Raw genomic sequence first — 25625 nt, 5'->3', positions numbered from 1 at the left:
CCCAGCTTTCTTTTTTCAATTTAATTTTTATTTATCTGGTCCAGAGATGAAAAGGTTGTTTTGAACTTATGTGAAAAAATCTATTACTCAAACAACAGTTAGACTGAGTTGATATACCATCTATTCAAATGTTGAAACTTCTAGCCGACCTTAAAGACTTTTTTGCTTTAAAAAAAGTATTTCATGATGCTGATTGCTGAACCTGCAAAAGCTCCCCAGAAATGAGTTTTTATTCTGACCACAAGTAACAAATCGACCCTAAAATTTATAGTGATACAACTATATTTAAGTAGTGAAATTGTTTAGATAATAAACTATTGGTATGTAATGAATTGAAGATCTATATCATGCTTTAATAGGTCTGCATTAATGCAAAGTAGAAATGTTTCCCCAAATCACAAACTTTTGCACTTGTGCAAGGTTCACAGCAAAAACTTCTACTAGTTTCCTTCTCACTTGCTCAAATCTCCCCCAGAATTTGCTCAAATTTGTGGCAAATCCTTCACATCTCCAGCTTCCATGAAGATCCTCAACCAGAAGTCCATGTCTTCACTGTTTAATGCGCCCAATGAGCTGCACTTCTCACCCATTATTCCATCATAACATACTTCCAATCCTCTGCTACGCATTGGCAATGCATCTGACATCCAAAAACTCTCATCAATCTCTCCAACCTCTTGTGAAGAGATGCTCTCATCTTTGACACCAACATTAGCTGCACTACTACTAGTAGTGATAGTTGATGACTCGGTAACTGAAGTTGATAACTCGTCACTCAACGATCGTTGCGGCGAATTCGACTCAAGACTAGTTGCAGATTTGGATTCAACCTTCTTCTTCTTGGGTTCTTGGGGTGTTTGTTTCAATGCAACCCTCCTCTTCAAGTGGGTGTGCCACACGTTCTTGATCTCGTTGTCTGTTCGACCTGGCAGCCTTGCTGCAATTGCAGACCATCTGCAGACAAAGTGAGAAGTATTTTTTTAAGGCATCTCCTTCATATATTAAACAGAGATCTGATCATATATTCATATTATAAAGATTTGATTCCGACAACACGAGTTCGTTAGCTAGTTATTTATTTGGCCCGGTGTTACAGCTAACCGAATTAATTGCATCTTATGGTGCTTTGTGCATTATTTATATATTCTTATTCATTTATTTATCGCACTCCTCTCTCATCTCTTTCCTTCTGTGCCCATTTATGATCTTGGTCATGAAAAAAGCAACATGATGAAGAGTTCAATAAACACAAAAGGACCTACTGTTTACTAGTAATTCTATTATTTTTTTCTAGCTAAGATTATAAAGTTTCTTAATCAGAGGAGGAGGAGGAAGAGAGAAAGAGGGAGCACCTGTTTCCAAGCAATTCATGCAAGTTGATGATCGTTTCCTCTTCTTCCCTGGTGAAGTTGCCTCGTTTGATGTCGGGCCGCAGGTAGTTCGTCCACCGGAGCCTGCAGCTCTTTCCGCACCTCAGGAGGCCTGAAGAATTCCAGAGATGATCATATATCAGAACTGCTGCTAATTAGTTAAGCACCTCTTTCTTGAATGAATTCAAGAACACCCAACACGAGAGCATTCAAGAACACCCAACACGAGAGCATCACCTGCTAGCTTGGGCAGCGTGCGCCAGTTGCCATGGCCGTGATTGCTGATGAAGGATACGAGTATCTGGTCTTCTTCTGGAGTCCATGGCCCCTTCTTGAGCCCAATCTTCTCACAGCAAGGAGCTCTCACCATCTCAGAAGCTGAAGGAAAGCCCTCTAATTTCTTTCTCGCTTTCTTTCTCTCCTCAAAGTCCAAATAGGCTTAACGTACAGAAGAACAACGAGCTCCTCAGACCCTGCTGCTATTTGTTCTCGCAAGGCATTCAATTCTCCCACGTGCAGCGATTAATCAAAGTTTTTGTCAACTTTGGCAACTTCTGGGAAGTAGTGTTTTGGATTATCTTAAGAAATATACATCACAGAACTGTTTTGAACGATGGTATACAGTTCATGGCACTTGGAATTAGGCTATTAAGTTTCAAAACTTCCTCTTTGTTGATATGTTTGCAGATGCCACTCGCTATTTTAATCTGAATAGAAGCAGATTCAAAGGTTGGAAGCATTTGTGGCCTTCTTTTGACCCTTGATCTTCTTTTCTTTTCTTTTCTACTTTTATATAATGGATCAAAAAAAGAAGGCTGCTGATTGGCTCACGTCCTCTGTTAGTAGAATGAAGAGTCTCCCTCAGGTCAAAGTCAAATTCGTGCACTGATGAAAGGTACGAAGTAGTAGTGAAGGCATTCATCTGGGGACGGAGTCGGCGACGACGGCGGGAAGGGATAGAGATGCGGTGACGAATTTGCGATAGCCTTAGACGCATAAACCAGTAGGCAAATTTTTTTTTTTTAATACCAGAAGAGAATTAATATCAGTATAAATTATTCTACTGTTTAGTTTAGTTGAGCACTAGTATAAAAAATATTAACTATATTTCATGTGACATAAAATTAATATTTTAAAGAGATAATTTTATTTAGATCTTCTGAATTATTACTATTTTACACGTATATTCTATAAATTTTTATTACCCATGCAGGAATCTCCTAAAAGGAGATAGTAAATAAACTTAGGTAATTAAAAAGCCCCACCACCGTCGGTCGCTTCCCGTATGTGTGAGTTTTTTTGTCCTCGTATAATTATCTCATCATCGTTGTATTTGGACCACTCCCAGCATGGGTTGGGGGCTGGCCAGTGGCCATGAGCGGAGAAAGAAACAGTGCAGCGCTGAGAGAGACGTGGGGGTTTAAAAAAACAAAACAAAATTTACATTCACACCCGGGATTTTTTACGATTTTATTGTTCGCACCCTACTTTCTAATCTTTGGATAATGGATAGGCTCCCAGTTAGTACTGTGCTGGGAGAAGGGGGGGGGGGCGGTGGGGAACATGTTTTTTTTTTTAATATTTTTATTTAACTAATTGTACTATACTATAAATAAATGTAAATAATAAATTTTTTTTATTAATATCACTATTTGGCCCCGCTCTTAATTAAAATTTTCTTCTAAATATAGTACGAGTAAAAGTTATTAAATAATATTATATCCTTAGTCCTTACTTGGTCCCATCTAATAATAAATCCTAGGTACGCCTTGCATGTGATAAAAAGCAAAGATAGGAGGTAGAGACAAGTTGTTTTCTAATGCATTAATCCCATAAGATTATATCTGGTGGTGGTGGGTCCTGTACTTTTGCCAAATGGAGGTAAAGTTCTATTCATTGCTCGTCTCAATTTGTCCATTTGTGCTCTCTTCTTAGCTGAAATCCAAACTTAATGTCGGATAAATGAGTAAATAAATGAAGAAAGACGTGTTGCAATTGGAGAAGGAATGCTTTCTCAAGTGGCCAACTTGGGGGGTACTTCGGGATTCAGTTGGTGGAAGGCCTTCTTGGGAAAAAGATAAGGTGGGATTTGGATTAAGCTCTCATCGGGATTGGATTATATAGATTTCTTCCGAGGGTTTGGCGTGTTGCGTTTTGCTGATCGCTCTAGATTGGGGGTGGGGGGGGGGGTCAAGGTTGGATCTTTGTGTGCAGAGCTCCCGCTTCCCCTGCCCAATTTGTGATTTCCTTCGGAAAGGTGGAATCTTTTTCTTGATAGGGAGAAGAATTTAGGGCAGGAAAGATCCCTCAGTTGGGTTGCTTGATTTGTACGTGTTGGAGCAACTTTTGGGTAATTTCCGCCCCTCCATCTACTTTACTATCTACTGGTGGAAGTGGAACAGTCTAATACTTCATCTATCCATGATTTGAGTATTGTTGTGCTAATTATGGTGGTGTGAGATCGGTGCGATCATGAGTAGTCCATCCAAGACCATTGTTTGGTTTAGGAGGGACTTGAGGATTGAGGACAACCCGGCCTTAGCTGCGGCGGCAAAGGATGCTTGTGTTCTTCCAATATTCATTTGGTGCCCTAGTGAAGAAGGGCAGTTCTACCCGGGCCGAGCTTCTCGGTGGTGGTTGAAGCAGTCGATTGCGCACCTCGACCGGTCATTGAAGTCACTTGGATCCCCCCTTGTTTTAATCCGAGCAGAGAGTACTCTTGCAGCTATTCTGCAGTGCATTGGCGCAATTGGCGCGTCTAGACTGGTTTATAATCATCTATATGGTATGCTAAATCCTTGTCTCTATCCTCCTTTTGCAGTCTCTATTCTGCACTTTGTTTTCAGTTGGCCCTTTCGAGAATCAATTCCTGCCAAGAGCTCCACTTGATGTACTTCACTCTATATCCCCAGTTGTAGGGAGCTTTATTTTACTATATAAACAAAAAAATTTCTTTTAATTTGCTATGTGCAATGCATCAGTTGTGTTTATATGTCGAAACTGGGTAGGAAGATCTTAAGCTAGTGATATCCAGATGTTGTTTTCTCACCAATTGCAAGTTGCAATTCTTTTTTAATGAACATCCGTAGATAGAAAATTCAATTAAAGATCTTTGGAACAACCTCAATAGCAAAGGGGGGATAGAGGTGGATCAGTCCATTCTTTCCAAGTAAGATCTTGATAGGCTAGAGTGACAAGGTTATGAGCTATGGTGTTTGTTGCACCTCTCATGAAGTATATTCTAACAGAGGGAAACAAAGAAATCTACCTAGAGCACTCCTAGACTAGAGGGTAAACAGTCCAGTCTAGGCAGTCACAAAGGCCAAATACAATGTTAACTATGAAGAGGGAGTCGTTGTAAATCCAACCTCTCCTTTTACCCACTAACTTAGTCAGCTCTAGAATTCCAACAGGAGTGCTTGGGCCTCTCCGTGTAAACCGCTGCGACAAGACTCCAGGAACTTGGCTTTCCAAAGATAGACTTCATTAGGATAAATAGCTATTAGAACACTTGCCCACCAGAACACCCTCCTTTCCACATGGCATCGATGCAACTGACCATGTCACCATCTAAAGGCCAGATGTCGGAAAATAAGAGCTTTTGACCAAGAGGGATGTGACATCAGAATTAATCATCCCATGCATGCATAAATCCTCAGCTTGCAAAACTACATTAGTAGGGGACGGCGACACCTTTGTGAAAACAAAAGCATTCCTTTCCTTCCATAGGCACCACAGTACATTGAGAGCATAGGAAAGGAGATCAAAAGAAAGATGGTAATGCTTTTGACCAAGAGCAAAGTTCGCCGATGCGTTCTAACATCCTTTAGTCCATTGGAAAGCCCGATGACTTGATCATTTGTTAAGTTGTTTTTTTTGTTTGAAGAGTTTGATTAGATTAGGGTTTGTTTTATTTCTTTAAGTGATTAGTTTGATTAGAAGACTATATATAGATTGCTTGATATGGTTTCGTCGGGTCAAAACCTATTACTATTGAACCAAATAGCTCGGGAAAAAAAATACAAAATGGCAACTAAATAGCAAGTGTTCCATCGTTTATAGGGCATCTAGACAAAGCGGGTAGGAGATCAATAAGAGGGATACGAAGTAGACAGGGTCCAGAGAGAGACCTCCAAACTCGAGGGATGAGATTGTTGCACTTCTAGACAAGCTTCCATAGCTGTTTGGCAAGGTTGGTGGAAGAAGAGCTTGCCCATCCTCCATATGAAACATACGCCAACTTGGCCGAGTCACCTGTGGGAGCAGGCTTCCAGATTAGCTTATCTAGACGAGAAGAAGCAGCACGCCCAATACAAATATCTAGGATATTGGTGGCGACCTTACTTAGGAAGAGATTAGAAATAAGCTCCCTTTTTTATGTAACCTTTTTTGTTTCCTTTTGTAGAGCATTAGTACATCTCTATTGGTCTTATAAGCATATAGGTCATACTGTTCAAATATAATATGACATGAAAGTTGATACCATTAACCTGAAACAGGTCCATCAAGAATGCTCTACTGCATTTTGAACGTGCTGTTAGAGCACTTGTAATAAAATATTGCTTTTTTGCTTATAGGAATCTGGTGGGAATATCTCTTTTTGTCTATATGAAGATCTTTTATTTGTAGCCTAAATTTTCTTCGTCATCCTTACTTGCATTATCTCAATTTCAGACCCCGTTTCACTTGTTCGCGATCACAAAATAAAAAATCAGCTTGTTGCCCTTGGAATCTCTGTGCAAAGCTTTAACGCTGACCTGCTTTTCGAACCGTGGGATGTCTATGATGAGAATGGGCATGCTTTTACAACCTTCAGTGCATTCTGGGATAAGTGCATGACCTTGCCAATTGAGCTAACATCAACTCCTCCATGGAGGTTGGTGCCACCCACAGGTGCATGTTTAATGTAATTCTTATTTCAATTAATTTGTTTGAAGACAATTTTGTTCAGAAATAAACTCTTTTTGAGTCATTTACTTGACCATCCTCGTAGTCTATTCTTTTCCCTATGGTTCTCTCCAAAATTTCAGCTCGCTATATTTAAGGATATTTCAATGTCTACTGTGATTAGTTGTTATAAGGCATAGTCTATTAGAAAGAGGGATGTGACATCAGAAGCTATATGACGACATTCAGCAAGCATGACAATGCAAATTTCTATTAACATCCTGTTAGATGGCCCATTAGCTTTACAAGGCATTGGTTAATTGAGCCATGAAGAATTATTCATAGTAATAATCATTGAAAGTAAATGTACAACTAGGACCAGCCTCTGAAGTGGAACTTATTATTCATTCAGTTTTTCCGCACATTTAATTAGTATTTATTGAATGATGTTCCTAGATTTAATTGGTCAGGAAGGTGCACATTTGGTTATGCTTTTATTGAATGCTGCTCATAGATATTATTGGTCAGAACTCAGAAGGTGATGGATACAGTCTTGCAAGAGTATCACTCATGCTGTTGTCCCAAATGGATGTGAGATGTATATACGTACTCCCGTCCCATGACATGTCCCTGAGATGTAATTACTGGAAAAATAATAAAAATGGCTTTGACTTTTGGGATGAAGTGCTTGATCTGTTTAAACTTCCATGCTGTCCATATAGAACATGTTTCATTGTTTATCCTATTATTTGCTGTTCCAGGAGTAGAAAATATTCAATCATGTTCACTTGAAGACCTTGGTCTTGAAAATGAGGCAGAGAAATCAAGTAATGCTTTGCTAAGCAGGGGATGGACCCCAGGGTGGAGCAATGCAGACAAGGTGCTTTCTGAATTTGTTGAGGGGCATCTACTAGAATACTCAAAAAATAATATGAAGGTGGAGAGAACAACAACTTCACTATTGTCACCATATCTCCATTTTGGTGAACTTAGTGTGAGGAAAGTTTATCAAACCGTTAGAATGAAGCAGATTTATTGGGCAAAAGATGATGACTCTGATGCAGAAGAGAGCGTGAACCTCTTTCTACGTTCAATTGGTCTTAGAGAATACTCACGTTATCTGTGTTTCAACTTTCCGTTCACGCATGAAAGGTCATTGTTGGGAAATTTGAAACACTATCCTTGGCGTGCAGATGAGCTTCAATTTAAGTTTTGGAGGCAGGGAAGGACAGGTTTCCCATTGGTAGATGCAGGCATGAGAGAACTTTGGGCAACTGGTTGGATACACAATAGAACTAGAGTAATTGTTGCAAGTTTCTTTGTGAAATTTCTTTTACTGCCATGGACATGGGGAATGAAGTACTTTTGGGATACATTATTGGATGCTGACTTGGAAAGTGATATCCTTGGTTGGCAGTATATATCAGGTAGCTTACCTGATGGACATGAGCTCAACCGTCTTGATAGTCCAGAGGTATGTGATTGCTTGATATATATTTTACAATTTAGAAAGGTTGCACTTTGAAGTGGAAATTAAGAAACCTAATCACCTTGCTTTTCCTGCATGCTCCCTTTACCTAACCTAATTCACCTAACCTGAGATTGTTGGAATAATTGACCGGAAATGTAGCTTGCTCAACATACTTATTAAAAACAATTTCTTATTGAACTGAATCAAATTTGTGTTTAAGATCGTTATTTAATCGAGTTCCTTCAATTAAATAGTCCCCAGGTTTGAGGTGCAGTACCACGTGTTGTAAACGAAATTTGCCATCTCACTCTAAATGAAGAAAAAAAGATGTATTGTACTTAATAGTCTTTCCATGTATTGCAAATTCCCATATTCTCAACCAAGAAAGGAAGTTCCCTTCAGCATTCTGATTAGTAGAGAAGTCTCACATTCCTATTAAATCAAGAAAGTGCCAACTAATCCATTCTTTTATTTCCGAGTTAATTTGCTTCTTCTAGATAACTCTTGCTTTACACCCCCCAAATATATATATATATATATATATATATATATATATATATATATATATCTCTTTCCATTCAGCTCAATTTATATGTACTTAAAAGCATGAATTGGAACCTTTTTCATTTTTTGTACTTTCTTATCCTGGAAATTAGGTTCAAGGTAACAAGTTTGATCCAGATGGTGAATATGTTAGATATTGGATTCCTGAACTTGCAAGAATGCCAACGGAATGGATCCATCATCCATGGAATGCTCCGAAATCTGTACTTATGGTTGCTGGAGTCGAACTAGGCCTGAATTACCCAGAGCCCATTGTAGACCTTAATACAGCTCGTGAACGCCTAGATGATGCTGTCTCCATGATGTGGGAATTGGACAGAGCTGCAAAAATTGCAATATTAAGTAATTCGGATGAAGTCGTGGATGATAATCTAGTTAGCATAAATAGTTTGGACATTCCGAAGGTCATTGTAAAGAAGGAGGTAGTCTATAGTAGTTCATCTCTTGATCAGAGAGTGCCCTCTGTCCATAACATTAAGGCCAGTTCATGCAATAAGGGACTGAAAGGCTTAAATGTTCAGGGACCAAATGGAGACGAGTTGAGTGGCAAAGTGGAAACTTCGGTGATGGATGAAGATTTGCGTTCTACAGCAGAATCCTCATCTGCAAGGAAAAGAAGTGTCAGTAACCGTCTGTTTGCTGTACCGAATTCATGCTCTTCTTCATCAGAAGGAAATCCTTCAAAGCAATATAGTTCTCATGCTCCAATGGGATCTCCATTGCATCCATCACTAGATGCAGACCAACTTGGAAGAGAGAAGGTAAGCATGGAAAGTTAACAGGTTGTTACTGATTTTGTTACTTAGACAAGATAATTAATATCTCATAACATAATTACTATTCCTCTTTCTCCACGCCTTGTTCTAAGTTTCTATCATATTTTACTTGATACTCTTGAAAATGAGTCGTTTTCTTTGTTGGCAGAAGCATGATCAACTTATTTACAAGTTCGACATTGTCATGCTTCCTCATCGTAATTAATGTTGCTCTTCCTGTTGAGATGGTTACGATCAACTTCATTGAATAAGCAAAATTTGTGAAACATTTATAGAGAGTAAAACAAATGCAATCAACCTATTAGATTCCTTGGTGAAGAGTGTCTTCCTTATTCATAAATTGGTCACCTAGATTCAATTGCTTAGCTGATCTCAGGTGTTAACCAGGCTCCAATTTTTTTTCGTAGGAAGAAGATGATGTAGATGCACAGAGCAGCATCAATGCCTTCAGACCGCCCAAGAGATCTGCCTGACTAATGTACAGTGCTGTTCCACTTTCGTCTTGTATCATTTTTGAATTAGTACAAGAAAACTAAAGGTTATCTATCAGAGAGTTCTGTATTCCATGTATTCTATATTTGGTGTATATTCTTATACTGTTTAGGGCACTTCAGAGAAGTATAGAACTGCTGGCAATCATTAGAGACTAAGCTAAGGGCATGCAGATTACTATGCCCTTCTTATATTGAAAGTGGAATGGGCCGCAAGCTTTGTAGTAATGATCTTCCATGGTAAGAAATGGATAAATAACTACATAATTCCTGCGAATTTGGGTATTTACGTGTACTATATTCGTTCATTCCCCTTTCGTTCTCAGGTTGGTACAGAAATCTTTGAAAGAGAAAAGATCTACCTTGCTGCAAGCTGCAAGCTGCAAACATCAGAGGACAACTTCAGATGAACAAGAAATAGATGATTGGCGTGATCGAACTTTTTGGGCAATGAGATATTTGTTTAACTTAAGGCTTTAAGCTTTTAGGTTGATTTGGGATTCTACTACACATGTTCAGCTGTGAGTTGCTAGGCATCTCATCTGATCTAAATAATCAGTGTTAGTGTTAGATGTATAGAGTTAAAATTATCTTTATAAAAGAGGTTTGACAACTTAAATTCTTCACCCTTTTTAAATTGGTTTCTCTTTCTTATATTACATAACGAGGTATATGATCTAAGATAAAAGATATCCTATCTGTTATACAGGGCAAAATTATGAGTTCTACCTACAGTTTTTATAGTGCATGGCTGACTGGTAGCTAGTAATTAGCAATTTGAAGAGTAGCTGGTTGATAGAGGAACTATAACAGAGAAGTGCATGAGCAACTACCTAATTTTTATTAATTTTGCCTCGATGGATCCTCCCCCTCCATCCACTCTGCCTCCTGAGGTTCCACTGCTTCCACCGGCTCCGGCACCACCACCTGGTGAATTCCTTGATTCACTGTAAGCAATGAATTTATTTCTTTCTTCACTATCTGAATTTATTTTGATTCACTGTAAGCAATGAATTTGCAACAAAGAAAGAAAGAAAAAAAGAATATTTTTTTTTTTGTGTCTAGACTTTTACTCTCTATTGTATGAATTGCAGCTTGTGGTGTCTCTGCTGCTGTGGCTTATTCACAAATTGCTGTCCACCTCTGTTTGAGCCTGGACTCCCACCTCCCTGACAAACTATTGTGTTGCTTATTATTGTGTAACAAGGAAAGCATAGATTTCTTCTCTGTTTCCCTTCTAATTACAACCTATGACTTCTATTTGAGTGCCTTTGTATTTATACTTGTCTGTTTGCTTCTGATGTCTTCTCACAATTTTATTTATGTATCCAATAGAAATATCCAGTTAATATGGTTGAAATTTACGTTTCTTAGATCATAAATTGTGAAACATTAGCAAAGGAGTTATAATATATAGTTTTCCTAGCACTTGGCCATTGCGTTCGCACGCTCAAGTTGGATTTGATTAACGTATGATACCAAATTAGACGCTCGACGAGAAATTACAGCTACAATGTGTTAGGTTTTCTTCTTCTTTTTTCCTAGAAATTTAGTTTATAATATTTATGTAACATACTAAATCTAGTTTTTATATTAAGAAAAATAATGAACCGATAATATTATTTAATATAAACAAAATAAAGTATTAGAAACTTTGTCTTACGGGGCATGCCGAAACATAACTGTCCTAAAAAAAGTGACACTCTCTGTGCAGAATTATTCATCTATATTTTTTTCTAAAGAATAACCTAGAATTTGTTGTGCGTCGCCAATACAATCCTATCGGATCAGAATAAAATATAGAAAAAGATTAAAAAATCTAAGGGAGAAAAATAGAAAATACTTTAATGTTGTTATATTTTTTTTCATAAGCTAACAGAGAGGTATTCATCGCAGTTTAGAGACCTTTAGAGTTCTTTAAACCCATGTAAACCCTAAATTAATTCAGTAACTTAACCATTAAAAATATTTTGTTACTAACCATTATACAAACTATTAAAATTCTTATAATATTTGAGTTTTAAATTCTTTTAATTATTAATTTTAAATTGATTTAAATTCTAAAATTAATAACATAATTTTAAAAAGCTTCCACCACTCATACCCATCCCATTTAACTATTAGTACCTATCACTCAAGATTCCCAGCCCAAAAGATGTCAACATAAAAAATTTTGCCATGCAAATTTTGGCATTTTCAAATTATACACAAATTCTAATATCAATAAATCCCATGTCCTAAATTCAATTCAATTCCTTTTGATGAAATTATTTTTGTGTATCATCCCCGATATATAGATTAAAAAAAATTACTAGATATCAACTCCAACATCCATGTTAAAAGTCGATAAAACTCGACCACTGAACTACAACAATAATCTATATAAATAATGCACCATGAAGTCTACTTTTGTCTTCTAAGTAACTAGAGAGGGTTGGCATTACATTGTTTGACCTACTTGGTCTACTAGATGCTTGAGAGTTCAAAACTTGCACACATATTCTAGCATGATTTGGACCAGATGAGCAAACATAGTCAAGTATTTATTACTACTAGTGTTTGTTTTGACAACATTAATGTCAACATTGATGATTATACAATGATATGTTGGCCTCCAATGATTGTACATCAAAGACGTGGCTTCAACATTAAACAAATGAGTCTGCCAAACCTAAGTAAGCCTGCAAATATTTATATTGTTTTATTAAAGTTTGTCAGGCATATCTAGTGTGAGAAATTAAATATATAGTCCTCCAGTAATGTGTCACATGTGATGGCTGTGCTTTATAAGCAAAGGGCACTCTTAAGTTGGATTAGATAATTAATTAATTTGCATGAATTTAAGTTTTAAGTAACCATCTCAGATACACATTGGCTGGGTTTTTTTTAAAAAAAATATATGAAAATAACATTAATCTAAGCATACAAGAAGGTTAATTGCTATATTAATATCACCAATCATCAAACAGCTGTTAGTGAGAAATTTCACACCTTTGTTGTTGGAGGGCATAATTGTAAATTGCAACTGAAGGTTCAAATTGCATATTTTAATGGAGAAAACAATAAGTAGGATTCAAAATCTTGTAGGTAAAAGGACTTGGTTGCTCTTCTTGTTCCTCATAAAAAGGGGAATCCTAAATTTGGGTGTATTTTTTATTCCACTACATTTTACTTCCTCAACTATTTCCTTAGTAATACTTTTCACCATACATTTATCTTCTTTTCACTTCTTTCAAAATTCATTTCTAACATGCCAGGGGAAGAACCCCTTGGTTGGCCCTACTGTGAAACAACTAAGATTCTGTTCATAGGCTAGAGGAAGAATGGAGGCATTTCCCCCTCCTTATTTTTTTTCTTCCTTCCTTACTAATAGTAATAGGAAAGAATATGTTCCAGCAAAATCTTTCATAATCAGAGGACAATCAAATGACAACACATGATTCTACCCTTGATTATTGGACACATTTTCACTGCTGTTATTTTCTAACTTCAGAGATATGTCATTTTACTTATTTCCTATTTTTCTTGTAAATCTGTATAAATTGTATTCAGCTTACTAATTTTAAGGTATGCAATCATTTAACTAATTTCTTAAAAGTTTATTTTGTGTTTTACTCCCTCTCTCCTCCTCCTTGTTCTCTCTCTTTCTCTCTCTCTCTCTCTCTCTCTCCTTATTTTATGTCGGTGTTGCTCCCTCAGTTAATACCGAGGTTGTCGTTGCTTCCCTATTGTCGAGGCCTGTCGCTTCCTACGCTTTCTCAACAGTGTCACCTCCGTTCTTATCGTTGCTAAGCCTTAGGTGCATCACTTGATCATTAGTGATCTAATCTTGCCAAATTTAATATAACACCTTTTTTTTTGGGTCTAGGTTGCTCCTTAGTTTGAATCCGATGAGGTCACGACAAAATCACTCAAAGCTAAGTTGAATCTTTTGTGTTGTGGTGGCGGTTTGGGCAAATATATTGTTTGATTTTTGTGTGGCGTTTAGGTTTGATATAATATTTTCTTATGTACTGTACCAATTAATCGGTCGAGGGTATCTAAACTATCTTATTTTTTTCTTTTATGTATCAAGCTTGTAATCAAAGTGAATGATATCTCTCGCCTACGAACCATTGCTTAAAAAAAGAAAAAAAAGGAAAAGTAAAGACAGTTTTATCTATCTAATTAGTTAATTAATTTTAAATTATATTTTTAATAAAATTTATTTCTAAGGAAGGAGTCTAGATACCATTTGATAATTTCCAATATATATATATATATATATATATATATATATATAGTAATAGTTGAGCGGGTCAAAAATGTAATTAACTTTTTTTTTCTTCTTATTATTGTTTGAGTTGTTTACCTATTTTTTTGCCGAGAGCTAAAAATTTCCAACATACGCGAGGGAGGTGCGGTGGGGGGGAAGTGGGTGGGAATTTTGGCCATTGCCGAGATTCCTCTGACTCCCCAGTCCCCTCTCATTGGGGTCAGAGAGAATTGTTTCAATCACATCTCTTTCTCTAAATTCTCTCACTAGTTAATGCTCGTACTTATCAAACTTAATTCTTGATTGTGTTTTTTGTCAAAAAAAAAAAAAAAAAGTTCTTATTCTTCTTCTGTTGTTGGCCAAATCGCCCTCGGCATCAGCAGCAGAACACCTCGAAAAATTCCAATTTTATTTATCTGATGAGTTCCGATACCTGAAGGGTGAGAGAAAGGATTGGGATTTACTCCTTCTATGGCTGGCGGAATCACCGAGGAGGAAGAGGAGGAGGAGGAGGAGAGGAGGATGGAAGGGTGGCTCTACATAATCCGATCCAATCGCCTCGGCTTGCAGTATTCCAGGAAAAGATACTTCGTCCTCGAGGGCAACGCCCTAAATTGCTACAAGGCCGTGCCCGCTTCCAAGAAAGAGGTAAAAAGTTCGTCTTGGTCGTTTCAAATTATTTTCTTGGTTTCTTGGGTTGTCTTGCTATTGGGTTTTTCGTTTCTTTAATTCTTTTTTCCCCCCTTTAATTGGTTAAAAGATGAAGGGAATTGAGAGATGGGTTTTCTTTTCATTTTTTGAACAATATATATTTTGATTCTATAACTGGGTCGTAATTCCTTGTATTTGGATTTGGATTCCATGCAATCCGAGAGGCATTCATTCTTTCAAGAACCTTGTCAAATTCGTTTTGTGCTCTATTTATCTCCATATTTTCGACGAATCAGATGATAATGGGAAAAAAAATTCAAACTTTTGATGTTTGACACCTTATGTTTACATTATATTAGGTGCAGGATTCTCTTAGTTGTAGTAATTTTATATATTTCTTTTTCAATTTGCCCTGAGACAACCCAGTTATCTGATAGGTGCTAAAGATAACTCGTGGTTTTGATATAATCTAAATTACATATATTGAATAGCTATAATATAATGCTTAGATAATATAGAAACTGTTCTATTCCACGTCTTAGCATTTTGTTTATGTTATTTTGAATAAATGATCTGCAAATTTGATGAAAATTTCTTGTTTCACCTCATTTCTTGAGGGGCGAGTTTTATAGAATAAGCAAATACAAGGTTATGTGTTTAGTTTACACACAATATCTGATGTGCAATTTACATCTTGCTACTAATTTTTTATTCCTTATGAGAGCTGCTATCTACTGCCATGCATGTAAGGTAGATGCCCTGGAAGCATACTATTTAATCCGAGTAGGCAGAAGGACACCTTTGTGGTCATAACACACAGTTCACAGCTTGGAGATATACACAGATATTCTCACTTGAAAAGGAAGGGCTGGGTTTTTTCAGTTTGACAGCAAGGAAACAAATTTCCAATGTGTCATAAGGTGTTATGGTTCGTTGCATTAACCACTTTGTTAGTCTAGAAGCTGTTCAACCAAGTTCATAACCAAATCTAGCTCGATATATGCACTCTCATCTTACACGATCTCTTCTGAGATTTGTCTCTAACAAAATCTAACATGACTAATGGCCTTTATCCTTGTGTCTTGCCAAGTTGCCATATAAGTCTCAATGCTTTGCCTTATATATCAACCTTTAGACTCTTTTTGCTTTTTGCCAGGATCCTGTGAGAAGTGCACTTGTTGATTCTTGTATACGTGTCACGGACAATGGGAGAGAGAGCATACATAGAAGTGTAAGAAACCCCTACCTTTGTTTTTAATTAATAATACTCACTGTTCAAAACTTCATGTTTTATTGCATACACTTTTCATTTAAATGTTATTAACCGTCTTTTTTGGTGGCAATTCACAGGTCTTTTATATATTTACGCTTTATAATATTTCTTACCACAACGATCAACTTAAGGTACGGATGAGTGTTCGCTTACCTTCACAGAGTTCTTCTAATACTGGTTGTTTTCCATATAGCTCCTCCATCTTGGAGAGTTTTAAGGATGTTTGACTTTCCAGTTGGGCGCTAGAAGTTCAGAAGAAGCAGCTAGGTGGATCAGATCCTTGATGGAAGCAGCAATGAAGGTTTGAAACCTTTCTTTTATCTTTAGGTTTGTTATACTCGTGAAAGCACTTCAATAATGTTCTGCTATTTGCAGGAGTGCCCAAACAAAGAAGAGAATGTTATGGATTCTTCCAAAAGAAGATGGAGATCTCTTAGGTTGGAAATCAACTTTTTGATGGAGTACATTACAATCTAGTTTTACATGCTGTTATCTCTTGATATTTTTTTTTGTTTGAGCTTGTCAATTCAGTATAATTATAAGTGTATTTATTGTTATCTATGATTCTAACAAAAAGAGTTATTCCCCCTGTTTACTTGTTAATCACCGCAACATTCTTGAATCTTGACAAATATCTTTCCAATGTCTTATTGTTCTGAGTTTATAGGAAAGAGAAAATTTTGTAACTGCATTTTGATGTTGCTATGTGCTATTAAACAAGATCTAGATAGAAGCATTGTTGGACATCAGCTGAGGTCTTTGTCCTTAGATGAGCTGGATGGTGGAAAAAGGATTCATGTGGCAAATCTAATTAATTCTAGCAAAACTCAGTTGTTGTGGTTGCAATTTTTTTTCTGGACTTCTGTTTCATTGTTTGGGTATGTGGGTTCATGTAAAATGTGATGGTCTACATTGGTAGCCGACAAGATTCAGGCAACATCATGACCCTTATTTTAACTGCTTGATCTAGAAAAGTCTGTGGTCTCATTATGAATGCATGCCTGGTGCCCATGTGTTTTGTGATTTGCTGCTGCAATTGACAGGCACATTGTCAAACTATGTAATTTGCTTTCCTTATTGTAGTACAATGATTCTCAGAGGTTTTTTTTTAGAATGCTGGTTCTTTTAAATGGCCTTATTGATTTGTATATTGATATAACAGATTGAGCTGCACCAAGAGGAGTAGTCGTACACACTCTATTGGTAATCTTATTACTGTTGGTTCCTATTTCATGTCATTAGTGAGTAGTTATTTTTCCTGGCAAAGGCTATAGTATCTTCTCCATATCCCTAGACAAATCCAAGTATACCTCAGCTCTCGCCAAAACATATCTGGTACAAAGATCTGCCAAAATATCTTTTGTAACAAAGATTCTGATTCTTATAGGATTTTCTGTACTTTAAATGTCATTATTTCTGTTTCCTCATTTTAATGCTTCTTTACATAAAAATGTTGCCAGATTGGACTGTATTTTCTTCTGTTCACACTGATCCAATGGCATCTGATGTTATTGCACCTTCCCCGTGGACAATATTTGGCTGTAAAAATGGTAATATTGGTGTTTCTTATCTCATTTGATAAATTTCAACTCCAACCTGTGGGAATTTCATTGTAGGCTTGCGACTGTTCAAAGAAGCAAAGGATGGTGATTTTCGTCAGAAGGTACTCAATAGCCTTTTAACAGATGTCCAGTTTATTTAGTTAGTGCAATACTAAGATTGCTTTTTTCCTCAGCACTGGGATGATCATCCAGCTATAATGGCAGTTGGGGTAGTTGATGCAACTTCAGAGGCTATTTTCAGAACTGTTATGTCTCTTGGTCGATCAAGATCTGAGTAAGATGCCACATTATTCCATATTTAGCAATATTTATTTGGCTCTCCTTCAGCTTCTCAAATATCATCTGTGCATTGGGAATTTAAATATATCATACACAGACAAATATGTACATACTCTCTTCTTCCCTATTGTGAACTTTTCTCCCTTATTTATCAAAATATGTCCACCAGAATACCCTAATGGAAGGCCTATCATTGATTTGATTGTAGTGATCCATGTGAATTTCCAGAAAAGATGTCCAACCTTATGTCTTTTTATTTTGGTGTTAATATGATCCATGGATGGAAGAGCTCTTGGCTGTATATCTTTTAATCTCTAGATACTTCTACTGATGTACTCATTATCAGTAGAGTAAATTTTCTATTTTCTGTTGGACATTGATTTTGGAACTCCATATCAAATTTCACCAATATTAAATTATCTGGTTCTCTATTATTGTAGACCATATATGAATGTCCATTTTCCATACTTGAAGCATTAAGATTTCTTGCAGATGGGACTTCACATTATTAGAAGGCAGCGTTGTTGAACACCTAGATGGTCATACTGATATTATCCACAAGAAATTACAAAGTGATTGGTTACCATGGTCAGACGTCGAACATTTGAAATTCATTAAAAGTATGATGCTTGTTTGCAATAAGGACTTCCTGATAGTGATATGTTTTATTTTCAGGGGAATGAAAAGGAGAGATTTATTATTAAGACGCTATTGGAGGAGGGAAGACGATGGAACATATGGTAATGCCATCAGTAAGACCTGGGAAATGTCATTTTATTGAATTTACCATAAGCTGACTATATTTTTTTTATGTCACAGTAATTTTATTCCATTCAGTTTTCCACCAAAAGTGTCGACCTGAGAGAGGCTATGTTCGTGCATGTCTTAAAAGTAATGTATGCTAAAATTTTGGCAGCTTCTATCGTATACTCACTTAAATTTAGAAATTGATGTTTGTTCTGTACTTACCATGTAAGTGAAACTTTTTTGCAGGTGGAGGATATGTAATATCTCCCTTAAATCAAGGAAAACAATCAGTTGTAAAGCACATGCTAGCAATTGATTGGAAGTTTTGGAAGTCTTATTTGCTTACTTCATCTGCAAAGTATATCACTATACGGATGCTAGGACGCGTTGCTGGTATGGTTTGTGACATGATAACCCTAGATGTTCTTAACCATTATATGTCCTTACAATTGTCATAAAAATCTAGGTTGCTTTAGCTGAAGATAATCACATTGATATTTATTCAAAACTTTTCCCGACAAACGCATTCTAATATCACTGCAGCTCTGCGAGAACTTTTCAGAGCAAAACTTGGTAACTGTGCATGTTCTGATTTTTCATCGGGTGAACTGAGAAGGGAGAGAAGATTGCTGCAGAGTGAAAAAGAAGACATTAAGATAGAGTTGGAGTCAACTATAGAGAATACTAGGTGCAAGGATCCTGGAGAAGAGTCAGAAAACCCTCCTATCAGACATGCAAGTATTACTGGATCATTCCTTCAACTGAACGATGCGGCAGATGAGTTCTTTGATTTTCCGGAAGAGTCAGAGTATGACCAAAGGGAGGTTTTGTGGCCTTCTGATGAAAGCTTGCACTCTCAGGTGAGAGCTTATCGTGAATCTATGTATCTTGGAGATATTTTTCCTCGATATAAGAGAAAGTATGAGTAATCTTTTATTATTCTACTAGCTGGAGAGGTCAACCATTAGATGCTTTCTCTTTATTGATATTAAGATAGTCTTTGATTCTATCCCTTCCATGAGATCTCCTAAAAAATCCCTCCTACACAAAATAACAGAAGATCACTTCCTTATAAGCAAGAACTGTCAAGCATGAAATAATGATGATGCTGCAACAATCATTTTCTGCGAGACAGCAACAATTACGTTAATGAGAATGACAAAGATGATGACTCTATCGATGATAGCAATGAAAGCAGTAGTGATGATGAAAAAAATAAGGGCCTTTTACTGTACATACCTTTCATCAGCCCAATGCATGAGGTGTTGATATTGTGAATACCCATATGTCATTTACTGCCGCCACAACTGTTAAATGCAAATTCTTATAATTAAGCTTGCAGTCATATACTTAATTTATTGAAAAGATTGGGTCACTAAGTTGGTTTCTCGTATAACACTATTTTGATGGCTAATGAAGAACCTTCTTATAAAGTAGATTCCATATATAGTGTTAAGGGGAATATTACACTGAAATAGCATGGGTTTTGTTTTGTCACTATTATAGAATGCACCAAGTTGGTGGTTGTTTATCCATTGTTAGTGTTATCATTGCATATAAGCATCTAGGATGTTAATCTATGTCTTTCATCAAGTATGCATCATGATGACATTGTTTTTCATTTCCATCTAGTGTATCAGTAGTTTGAAGAAGCAGTCCAAACTTTCATCTATCCATTGTTTGGTGACAACTGACAAGCCAATTAGTAGTAACTTTAATTTCTGACACTTCATTGGACAGGATCAACGCCACGCCAAGTTATCAACTGCTGCAGTTATTGTGAAAAGGTTGCATGACCTTGCAGGTGTGTCTAAAATCTTGTCTTATTACTGAGGTTAGGTCTCCTGAATGCTGGTTATTTCTGTACTACATTTTTCTTTGTTCTTCATAGTTCAAAAGAGAGGTTATATTGATTTACAAGATGCTGCAATGGGAGAAACTGTACCATGTTATGGTGCAACCCTTCCAAAAGATCCAAGTTGTAGCATGGCCTGTAGTTGGGCAATGGCAGATCCTTCAACATTTTTAATTCGTGGTGAATCTTACTTGCAAGACCATCAAAAGGTATTCCTACTTCTTGCTGCCTTAGGATGTAAAAATACTAGCATAGCATCATTATAAAATAACTATTCCATTATTATTTTAGTTTGTCCTGTAATAAACTGCATTGTGATGGTAAAGCTTACCTTTTCATCTAAAAGGTCATGGGGAAACAACCTTTTCAGAAATGAGGCTAAGTTGTAAGGCTGCCTATATCTTTTCTCCCTAGACCCTGCACTGACAGGAGAGTCATCCACGGGAATGCCTTTTAATGCATATTGTCATTACTTCATAACACTATAACAGATTACTGGATTTGATTATTTTGCTTGCATGATACTTAACACTTGAAATTAAGTAAACTTTGGAGGTTGTTAGATGAATCTAAATTTATATGTTTAAAAAAGTGAAATGTATTATATGGATTTACATCACGAGTATCTTTTTCCACGTCACTATAACCTAGACTTGTGCAATGAGTCACGTCATGTTATAGTGATGTCACTGCAAATCTGTCCAAAAGATGCTATGTAAAATTATAGAATATGTTCTGATTTTGTTTCATCCTATGGTGGATTTGCAGTTACTTGTGTACTAATTGTTTCTTTACTTGTGCTCAGATTGAGTTATCAATCACTTTATCTACTAGCAAAATGAGATTAGTAAAAAAACCTTTACTGCATGAGTACAGTTCTATGGAGCACTTCTTCGTCTGCATATTTCAATATCACAAGTTGCTTACTGATTTTTCCAAACCCTCAGAGTATAGACTGCTTAAAATAAAATATTGAACCTATTAAACATCAAGCTAAATCTCTATGATCTACTATAGGTTTTGTTTTTCTGTTTTTTCCTTGTATTAAATGTATAAGTAATTGATATATATAATAATCACTCTTCTGCCCAACAGATTAAGGCTAATTCTACCTTGATGCAATTGGTTGCTGCTGACTGGCTGAAATCTGATAAGCGGGAAGATGATCTTGGTAGTCGGCCTGGGGGCATTGTTCAGGTATCTTGATCAAGTGCCTACTCTCTACTGTTTGTTTCCTTTTACAACTGCTGGTTCACCAAATTTCGTTTCCAGAAATATGGAGTGCAAGGTGGGAGCGAATTTTTCTTTATTATAAATATACAGGTGAGCTAGTATTTTCTCATCTGCACAGGAAAGACTTCTTTATGAGAAAAAGGATTTCTGACTCGACCTCCTGAAATCTTGTCATAATTCCAAAAACAGGTCCCTGGTTCAACCACATACAGTCTCGCATTTTACTATATGATGAATGCCCCATTGGAAAAGGTTCCGCTATTAGAGAGATTTGTCAAAGGAGATGATTCATTTAGAAACTCGAGATTTAAACTCATCCCATATATTTCCAAGGTTTATCTACATTTGATAACACTCCAAAACTTTGTTTAGTCTTGCTATTACTTGCAAAATGTCACTCATGAGTTTGGTTTTTTATCTGATGTGGATAGGGCTCTTGGATAGTGAAGCAAAGTGTGGGTAAGAAAGCATGTCTAGTTGGTCAAGCATTGGAAATCCATTATTTCCGCGGGAGCAACTACTTGGAGGTAAGGCACGAATGTTTAAGTAGCACAAAATTTCAGAAACTGGTTAAGATTGTCTGAAAGTCTGCACTAAATCATTCTGGTATGAAGAAAGTATAAGTAGGGTTGTTTGAGTCATATAATGCACAATAAGGTCAGCAATCTGTAGTTTACCTAGATATGATACATTTTAATGGAGAGTAATAGGCTGGACCAGATGATGTTTCATAGTGTTCAGCATATAAGATCAATTTTCTTGTATAAGACATTTATGGCCATGCTTCTGAAAATAAAACGTGGTCAATTTGAACTTTTATAGACAAAATGAAGTATGAGGTGAAGATAACAAGCACCAGTGAAGAATGGAAATAGATGGTAGATACACATACTATCTAATATATAATTTTTGGTACTTCAAATATGGCAAAGTAGGATATATCATGGCAAAAGATATTGCTATACAATCACATGCATGTAGGGATGTAGGTATTAACATTATGGTAAAAGCACTTATAGATAGTACCTTTTTTAGTAGCATATTTTTTTATGATAATAATCATGAAAGCAACCTAACTTGTTCATCAAAATAATTTATCACTCACAGCAGAACATTGTCTAGATGAAAAGCATCCAGAAATATAAAAAGGTTGATCTAATCACTGGCACGAAATCCAAGGATAGTTATCCTTCAAATCCACTAAAAACATTTTGGTCTCAACTTTGAAATTGACCAACCTCTGGTTTGTATTTGTAAGCTGCTTTTTGAGAGGCGGCTAATGTTTAGAATCTAAACAGCCAGTTTATTAAAAAAATGTCTTATTACTTAACTGGTTTGTACGTTCTATGCAAATTAATATTTCTGAGTAGCGGTGAAAACTGGTCGGATTTTATCTGACCCGATTCGGTTCCATATCCGAGTATTGCCGGATATGGATTGAGATTTTCTTGTCCATCCCAAATTTATACCCATATTCAGATAGTTTATTTGAATACAGATATGGGTTGAACAATAGTATCTGAATCAATATCCATATATCTATATAGTTTGAAATATTATAAAGATAGCAGTATAAAAGGCTATATTTATACTTTTACGTGAATCTCTAATCTACTTGTCCTATATGTTTACTAATTATGTTATAGATTCTAGTAATATCATAAGTTCTTATAGATTAAAATACAATTTGGGTATATCCAATCTGTATTTGTGTCTACACAAAGCGGATAAGTAATTGAGTTCACTATCCATTTACTATCTGAATATCTATCCATATCTAAAAAAATGTGGATCTAGATATGATTTTACCCCTATCTGATTCATACCGGTCTTCACCCCTACTTTTGAGACCACCAATTTATACACTACAGCCTGCCCCACTAAATCCACTGTTCTTAGTTGCTTACTGCTAAGTCACTTGCCAGCGGGCATACAAGCTATGAGCAAAACATGCAGTAGGGCACACTTGTGGACCATAGAGCATAGAGCATAGAGCAAGATTGAGCAGCTCTTCTGAGTTGCACCTGGATAATATGTTATTTAGAAAATGATGGGATTGGAAGGTGCTTTGGATGATCTTCTTTCCCCCAGTCTTGCAGATTGCTAATCTGTGGTTCACAGATTGTTTTCAGCCACACAAATTTTCGATATTTCTTTTTATTTCTCATCCAACAAATGGCATATTCTTGTGTAAATCCTAGATATTCTTGGCATGATATTGAGGAATCTCATTCCTGTTACTTAAACAAGCATGAAACAGATGCTTGCGTATTCGTCTTTCATAACTAATTCTTTGCAAATGTTAGCCATCATGTACAGCTACCAAATTCTTATGCTTGTTTCGAGTTTGTAAGTTTGACGATAACCAAAAATTTAATATGTACGTCCGTTTCAGCTTGGAATTGATGTTGGATCGTCAACTGTCGCAAGAGGTGTTGTAAGCCTTGTTCTTGGGTATTTGAACAATCTGGTGATAGAAATGGCATTCTTAATACAGGTAACATAAATCATCATACTCATATTCATTGGAAATTTCCTTTTTAGTGTATAACATGTCAAATCATGCTTTTATCACAGTATATGCATAAAAGCAAAGTCTGTTATTGTTATTTGCTTCCATATGGCATCTCAATAAAACAATAATCATATTGTTATTTCATATTAATCATGAAAAGAAACTCAAATTGAATTTCTGACAGGGTAATACGCAAGAAGAGCTTCCAGAGTTCCTCCTTGGCACCTGCCGATTGAATCATCTTGATGCCTCCAGAGCAGTTCCAATAAATACATGGTAATAAAGGATGGATCTCACTAATTACTTTGAATGCGACCATCAGTGGGTGCCAGACACTTTAACATAGTATTTAGTTATTTACTCATTTACTCTTTTAACTTTTCTTTCGCAGATTTATTCCAGTAATTCTTTTATTTGACAGAAGTACGAGGTCAAGCATTTTTTTTTAACCTCACCAGATGCTTAACGATTTGTAAAGATCTTCAATCAACCCCTGTCATTCTTTGACATAGTTACTAAGTATTCCTATCTGAGTTTGTATATTAATCATCATAAATCTTAAGAATCCTTTATGGAATTATTTATATCTTATTGTTGAACATGGTTAGTCATTGAGAAAAAGGACTCAATCATACAAATCATAGGCTACTTCATGATCTTATGCGTCCTTTTTACTATAGAAATTACTCTCTCTCTTTTTTAATCTCTCAAGGATCTCCAAAGATTCCCATAAGGCTAGGCCAGCTCATGCCCAGCTCTAATAGATCATAGACTATATTGCCATATTAAAGTTATAGGTAGTTGGTTGGTCATATCTACTGATTTTGGACCAATATTAGAAGGTCAACAACATAAAGAGTCAAAAGAGTGGCCAGATCCCAATCAGCTAAGTCAAAGTACAACGTTACAAGAGACAGAGCTAGAGGATCCCAAGAAATGTCCAGGGTCATAGCATTTCCATTGTAGTGTTCTCTAAAGCTGGTACATTGTAAGTCTATATGATTATTTAATCAGAACTTCATCTTTAAAGAGCTTGGAAATAAGCTAAAGATTATTGAATGTGCCTTAAGATTAATTTTGTGAATCTCGAGCTCAATTCATTGTACGATTATAAAATATGTCTGTTAGACATATGTATTAGAATGGTAAGGGAGCTAAGTAAGACAAATAAAAGCTTTTATGCATTTTCAATTTAAGTACTTAACCCCTATATAGTCTTAACTAAAGTGTATCCTTTATTTTATTTTTAATCTTATTTGACCATACTAGAAGTTGAATTTAAAAATCCTTATTAGGGACAAAGTTATAGAGTATTGAATAAACTTTTCAGTACATCTAAAATAATACCAATCAGATTAGCTTGTGCATATCAAGTAAGGGTATGTTAACATCACTGTTTAAGTCTAATACATAACACTAAAAGTCCATGTTGATAAAATAGAAGAATAGGCTGTCTTGGAACAGTGAATATCTTAGTCAAACCCAAAGACCAATACCAAAAGAATGGAACCATGCCTTCCCTAATTATTCTCTCCTCTCTCCTTGGTGGGGCATCTTTAGATTAACACAATTAATAGGCTAACAGGCTTATTTGGGATTTTATTTTTCTCTGTGCTTCACAAGTGAACCCCCTCCAAAAAAAGGTAATTAAGTATATTTAGTCTAACTATTAACTAAGATCAACAAATGACTACAT

General features: G+C 36.1%; 3 protein-coding genes and 1 long non-coding RNA gene across 17 annotated transcripts; 3 read left to right on the top strand and 1 right to left on the bottom strand.

The window, feature by feature from the left end:
• Positions 1 to 348: 348 nt before the first annotated feature.
• On the bottom strand, positions 349 to 1867 carry LOC140782897 (transcription factor MYB30-like). The gene is made up of 3 exons (XM_073129751.1): positions 1608 to 1867; positions 1353 to 1482; positions 349 to 954 (listed from the first exon to the last, which is right to left on the bottom strand). The coding sequence occupies exons 1-3, from the start codon at positions 1738 to 1740 to the stop codon at positions 483 to 485; spliced, it is 735 nt and encodes a 244-aa protein (XP_072985852.1). The 5' UTR covers positions 1741 to 1867; the 3' UTR covers positions 349 to 482.
• Positions 1868 to 3330: 1463 nt separating this feature from the next.
• LOC140782455 (cryptochrome-1-like) lies at positions 3331 to 10178 on the top strand. Of its 5 annotated transcripts, none has more exons than XM_073129028.1 (7): positions 3423 to 4155; positions 6045 to 6263; positions 7019 to 7731; positions 8385 to 8714; positions 8814 to 9053; positions 9476 to 9799; positions 9886 to 10178. In XM_073129028.1, the coding sequence occupies exons 1-6, from the start codon at positions 3843 to 3845 to the stop codon at positions 9539 to 9541; spliced, it is 1881 nt and encodes a 626-aa protein (XP_072985129.1). In that variant the 5' UTR covers positions 3423 to 3842; the 3' UTR covers positions 9542 to 9799; positions 9886 to 10178. The 5 variants fall into 5 exon arrangements, with proteins under 5 accessions (XP_072985125.1, XP_072985129.1, XP_072985128.1 ...); XM_073129027.1 differs by having other exon boundaries at positions 8385 to 9053; positions 9476 to 9546; positions 9683 to 9799; XM_073129025.1 differs by having other exon boundaries at positions 8385 to 9053; positions 9476 to 9546; positions 9673 to 9799.
• A 187-nt stretch (positions 10179 to 10365) lies between these two features.
• LOC140782456 (uncharacterized) lies at positions 10366 to 10839 on the top strand. Its single transcript, XR_012107882.1, has 2 exons — positions 10366 to 10508; positions 10654 to 10839. It is a non-coding gene; the product is annotated as an uncharacterized lncRNA (long non-coding RNA).
• A 2779-nt stretch (positions 10840 to 13618) lies between these two features.
• Positions 13619 to 24528, top strand: LOC140782453 (protein ENHANCED DISEASE RESISTANCE 2-like). 10 transcript variants are annotated; one of them, XM_073129019.1, is made up of 24 exons: positions 13921 to 14083; positions 14254 to 14462; positions 15622 to 15696; positions 15816 to 15869; positions 15974 to 16039; positions 16114 to 16175; positions 16901 to 16941; positions 17199 to 17288; positions 17355 to 17401; positions 17474 to 17574; positions 18072 to 18167; positions 18255 to 18319; positions 18399 to 18470; positions 18573 to 18719; positions 18870 to 19186; positions 20067 to 20130; positions 20218 to 20390; positions 21277 to 21378; positions 21454 to 21504; positions 21604 to 21747; positions 21846 to 21941; positions 23810 to 23911; positions 24114 to 24205; positions 24321 to 24528. In XM_073129019.1, coding segments are annotated over exons 2-24 (2235 nt in total). In that variant the 5' UTR covers positions 13921 to 14083; positions 14254 to 14285; the 3' UTR covers positions 24322 to 24528. The 10 variants fall into 10 exon arrangements, with proteins under 10 accessions (XP_072985122.1, XP_072985121.1, XP_072985120.1 ...); XM_073129023.1 differs by having other exon boundaries at positions 13944 to 14093; positions 14198 to 14462; positions 15932 to 16039; XM_073129021.1 differs by having other exon boundaries at positions 13619 to 14462; positions 20248 to 20390.
• The last annotated feature ends 1097 nt before the right edge of the window (positions 24529 to 25625 follow it).

Source organism: Typha latifolia, chromosome 2 (genome assembly GCF_019914945.1).
Source record: "Typha latifolia isolate L0001 chromosome 2, TyphaL0001v2, whole genome shotgun sequence".
NCBI classification, from domain to species: domain Eukaryota; kingdom Viridiplantae; phylum Streptophyta; class Magnoliopsida; order Poales; family Typhaceae; genus Typha; species Typha latifolia.
This window is presented reverse-complemented; position numbering and strand designations above follow the sequence as displayed.

Excerpts from the sequence above, each read along its gene's own strand:
- LOC140782455 (XM_073129024.1), top strand. The coding sequence starts at position 3,843 with ATGAGTAGTCCATCCAAGACCATTGTTTGGTTTAGGAGGGACTTGAGG. Across the intron at positions 6,264-7,018 it reads GAGGTTGGTGCCACCCACAG|GAGTAGAAAATATTCAATCA; the intron begins GTGCATGTTTAA and ends TTGCTGTTCCAG. Across the intron at positions 7,732-8,384 it reads ACCGTCTTGATAGTCCAGAG|GTTCAAGGTAACAAGTTTGA; the intron begins GTATGTGATTGC and ends CCTGGAAATTAG.
- LOC140782897 (XM_073129751.1), bottom strand. The coding sequence starts at position 1,740 with ATGGTGAGAGCTCCTTGCTGTGAGAAGATTGGGCTCAAGAAGGGGCCA. Across the intron at positions 1,483-1,607 it reads CACGCTGCCCAAGCTAGCAG|GCCTCCTGAGGTGCGGAAAG; the intron begins GTGATGCTCTCG and ends GGAATTCTTCAG. Across the intron at positions 955-1,352 it reads CATGAATTGCTTGGAAACAG|ATGGTCTGCAATTGCAGCAA; the intron begins GTGCTCCCTCTT and ends CTTTGTCTGCAG.
- LOC140782453 (XM_073129018.1), top strand. The coding sequence starts at position 14,286 with ATGGCTGGCGGAATCACCGAGGAGGAAGAGGAGGAGGAGGAGGAGAGG. Across the intron at positions 15,697-15,815 it reads GAGAGAGCATACATAGAAGT|GTCTTTTATATATTTACGCT; the intron begins GTAAGAAACCCC and ends GGCAATTCACAG. Across the intron at positions 17,289-17,354 it reads AATATTTGGCTGTAAAAATG|GCTTGCGACTGTTCAAAGAA; the intron begins GTAATATTGGTG and ends ATTTCATTGTAG.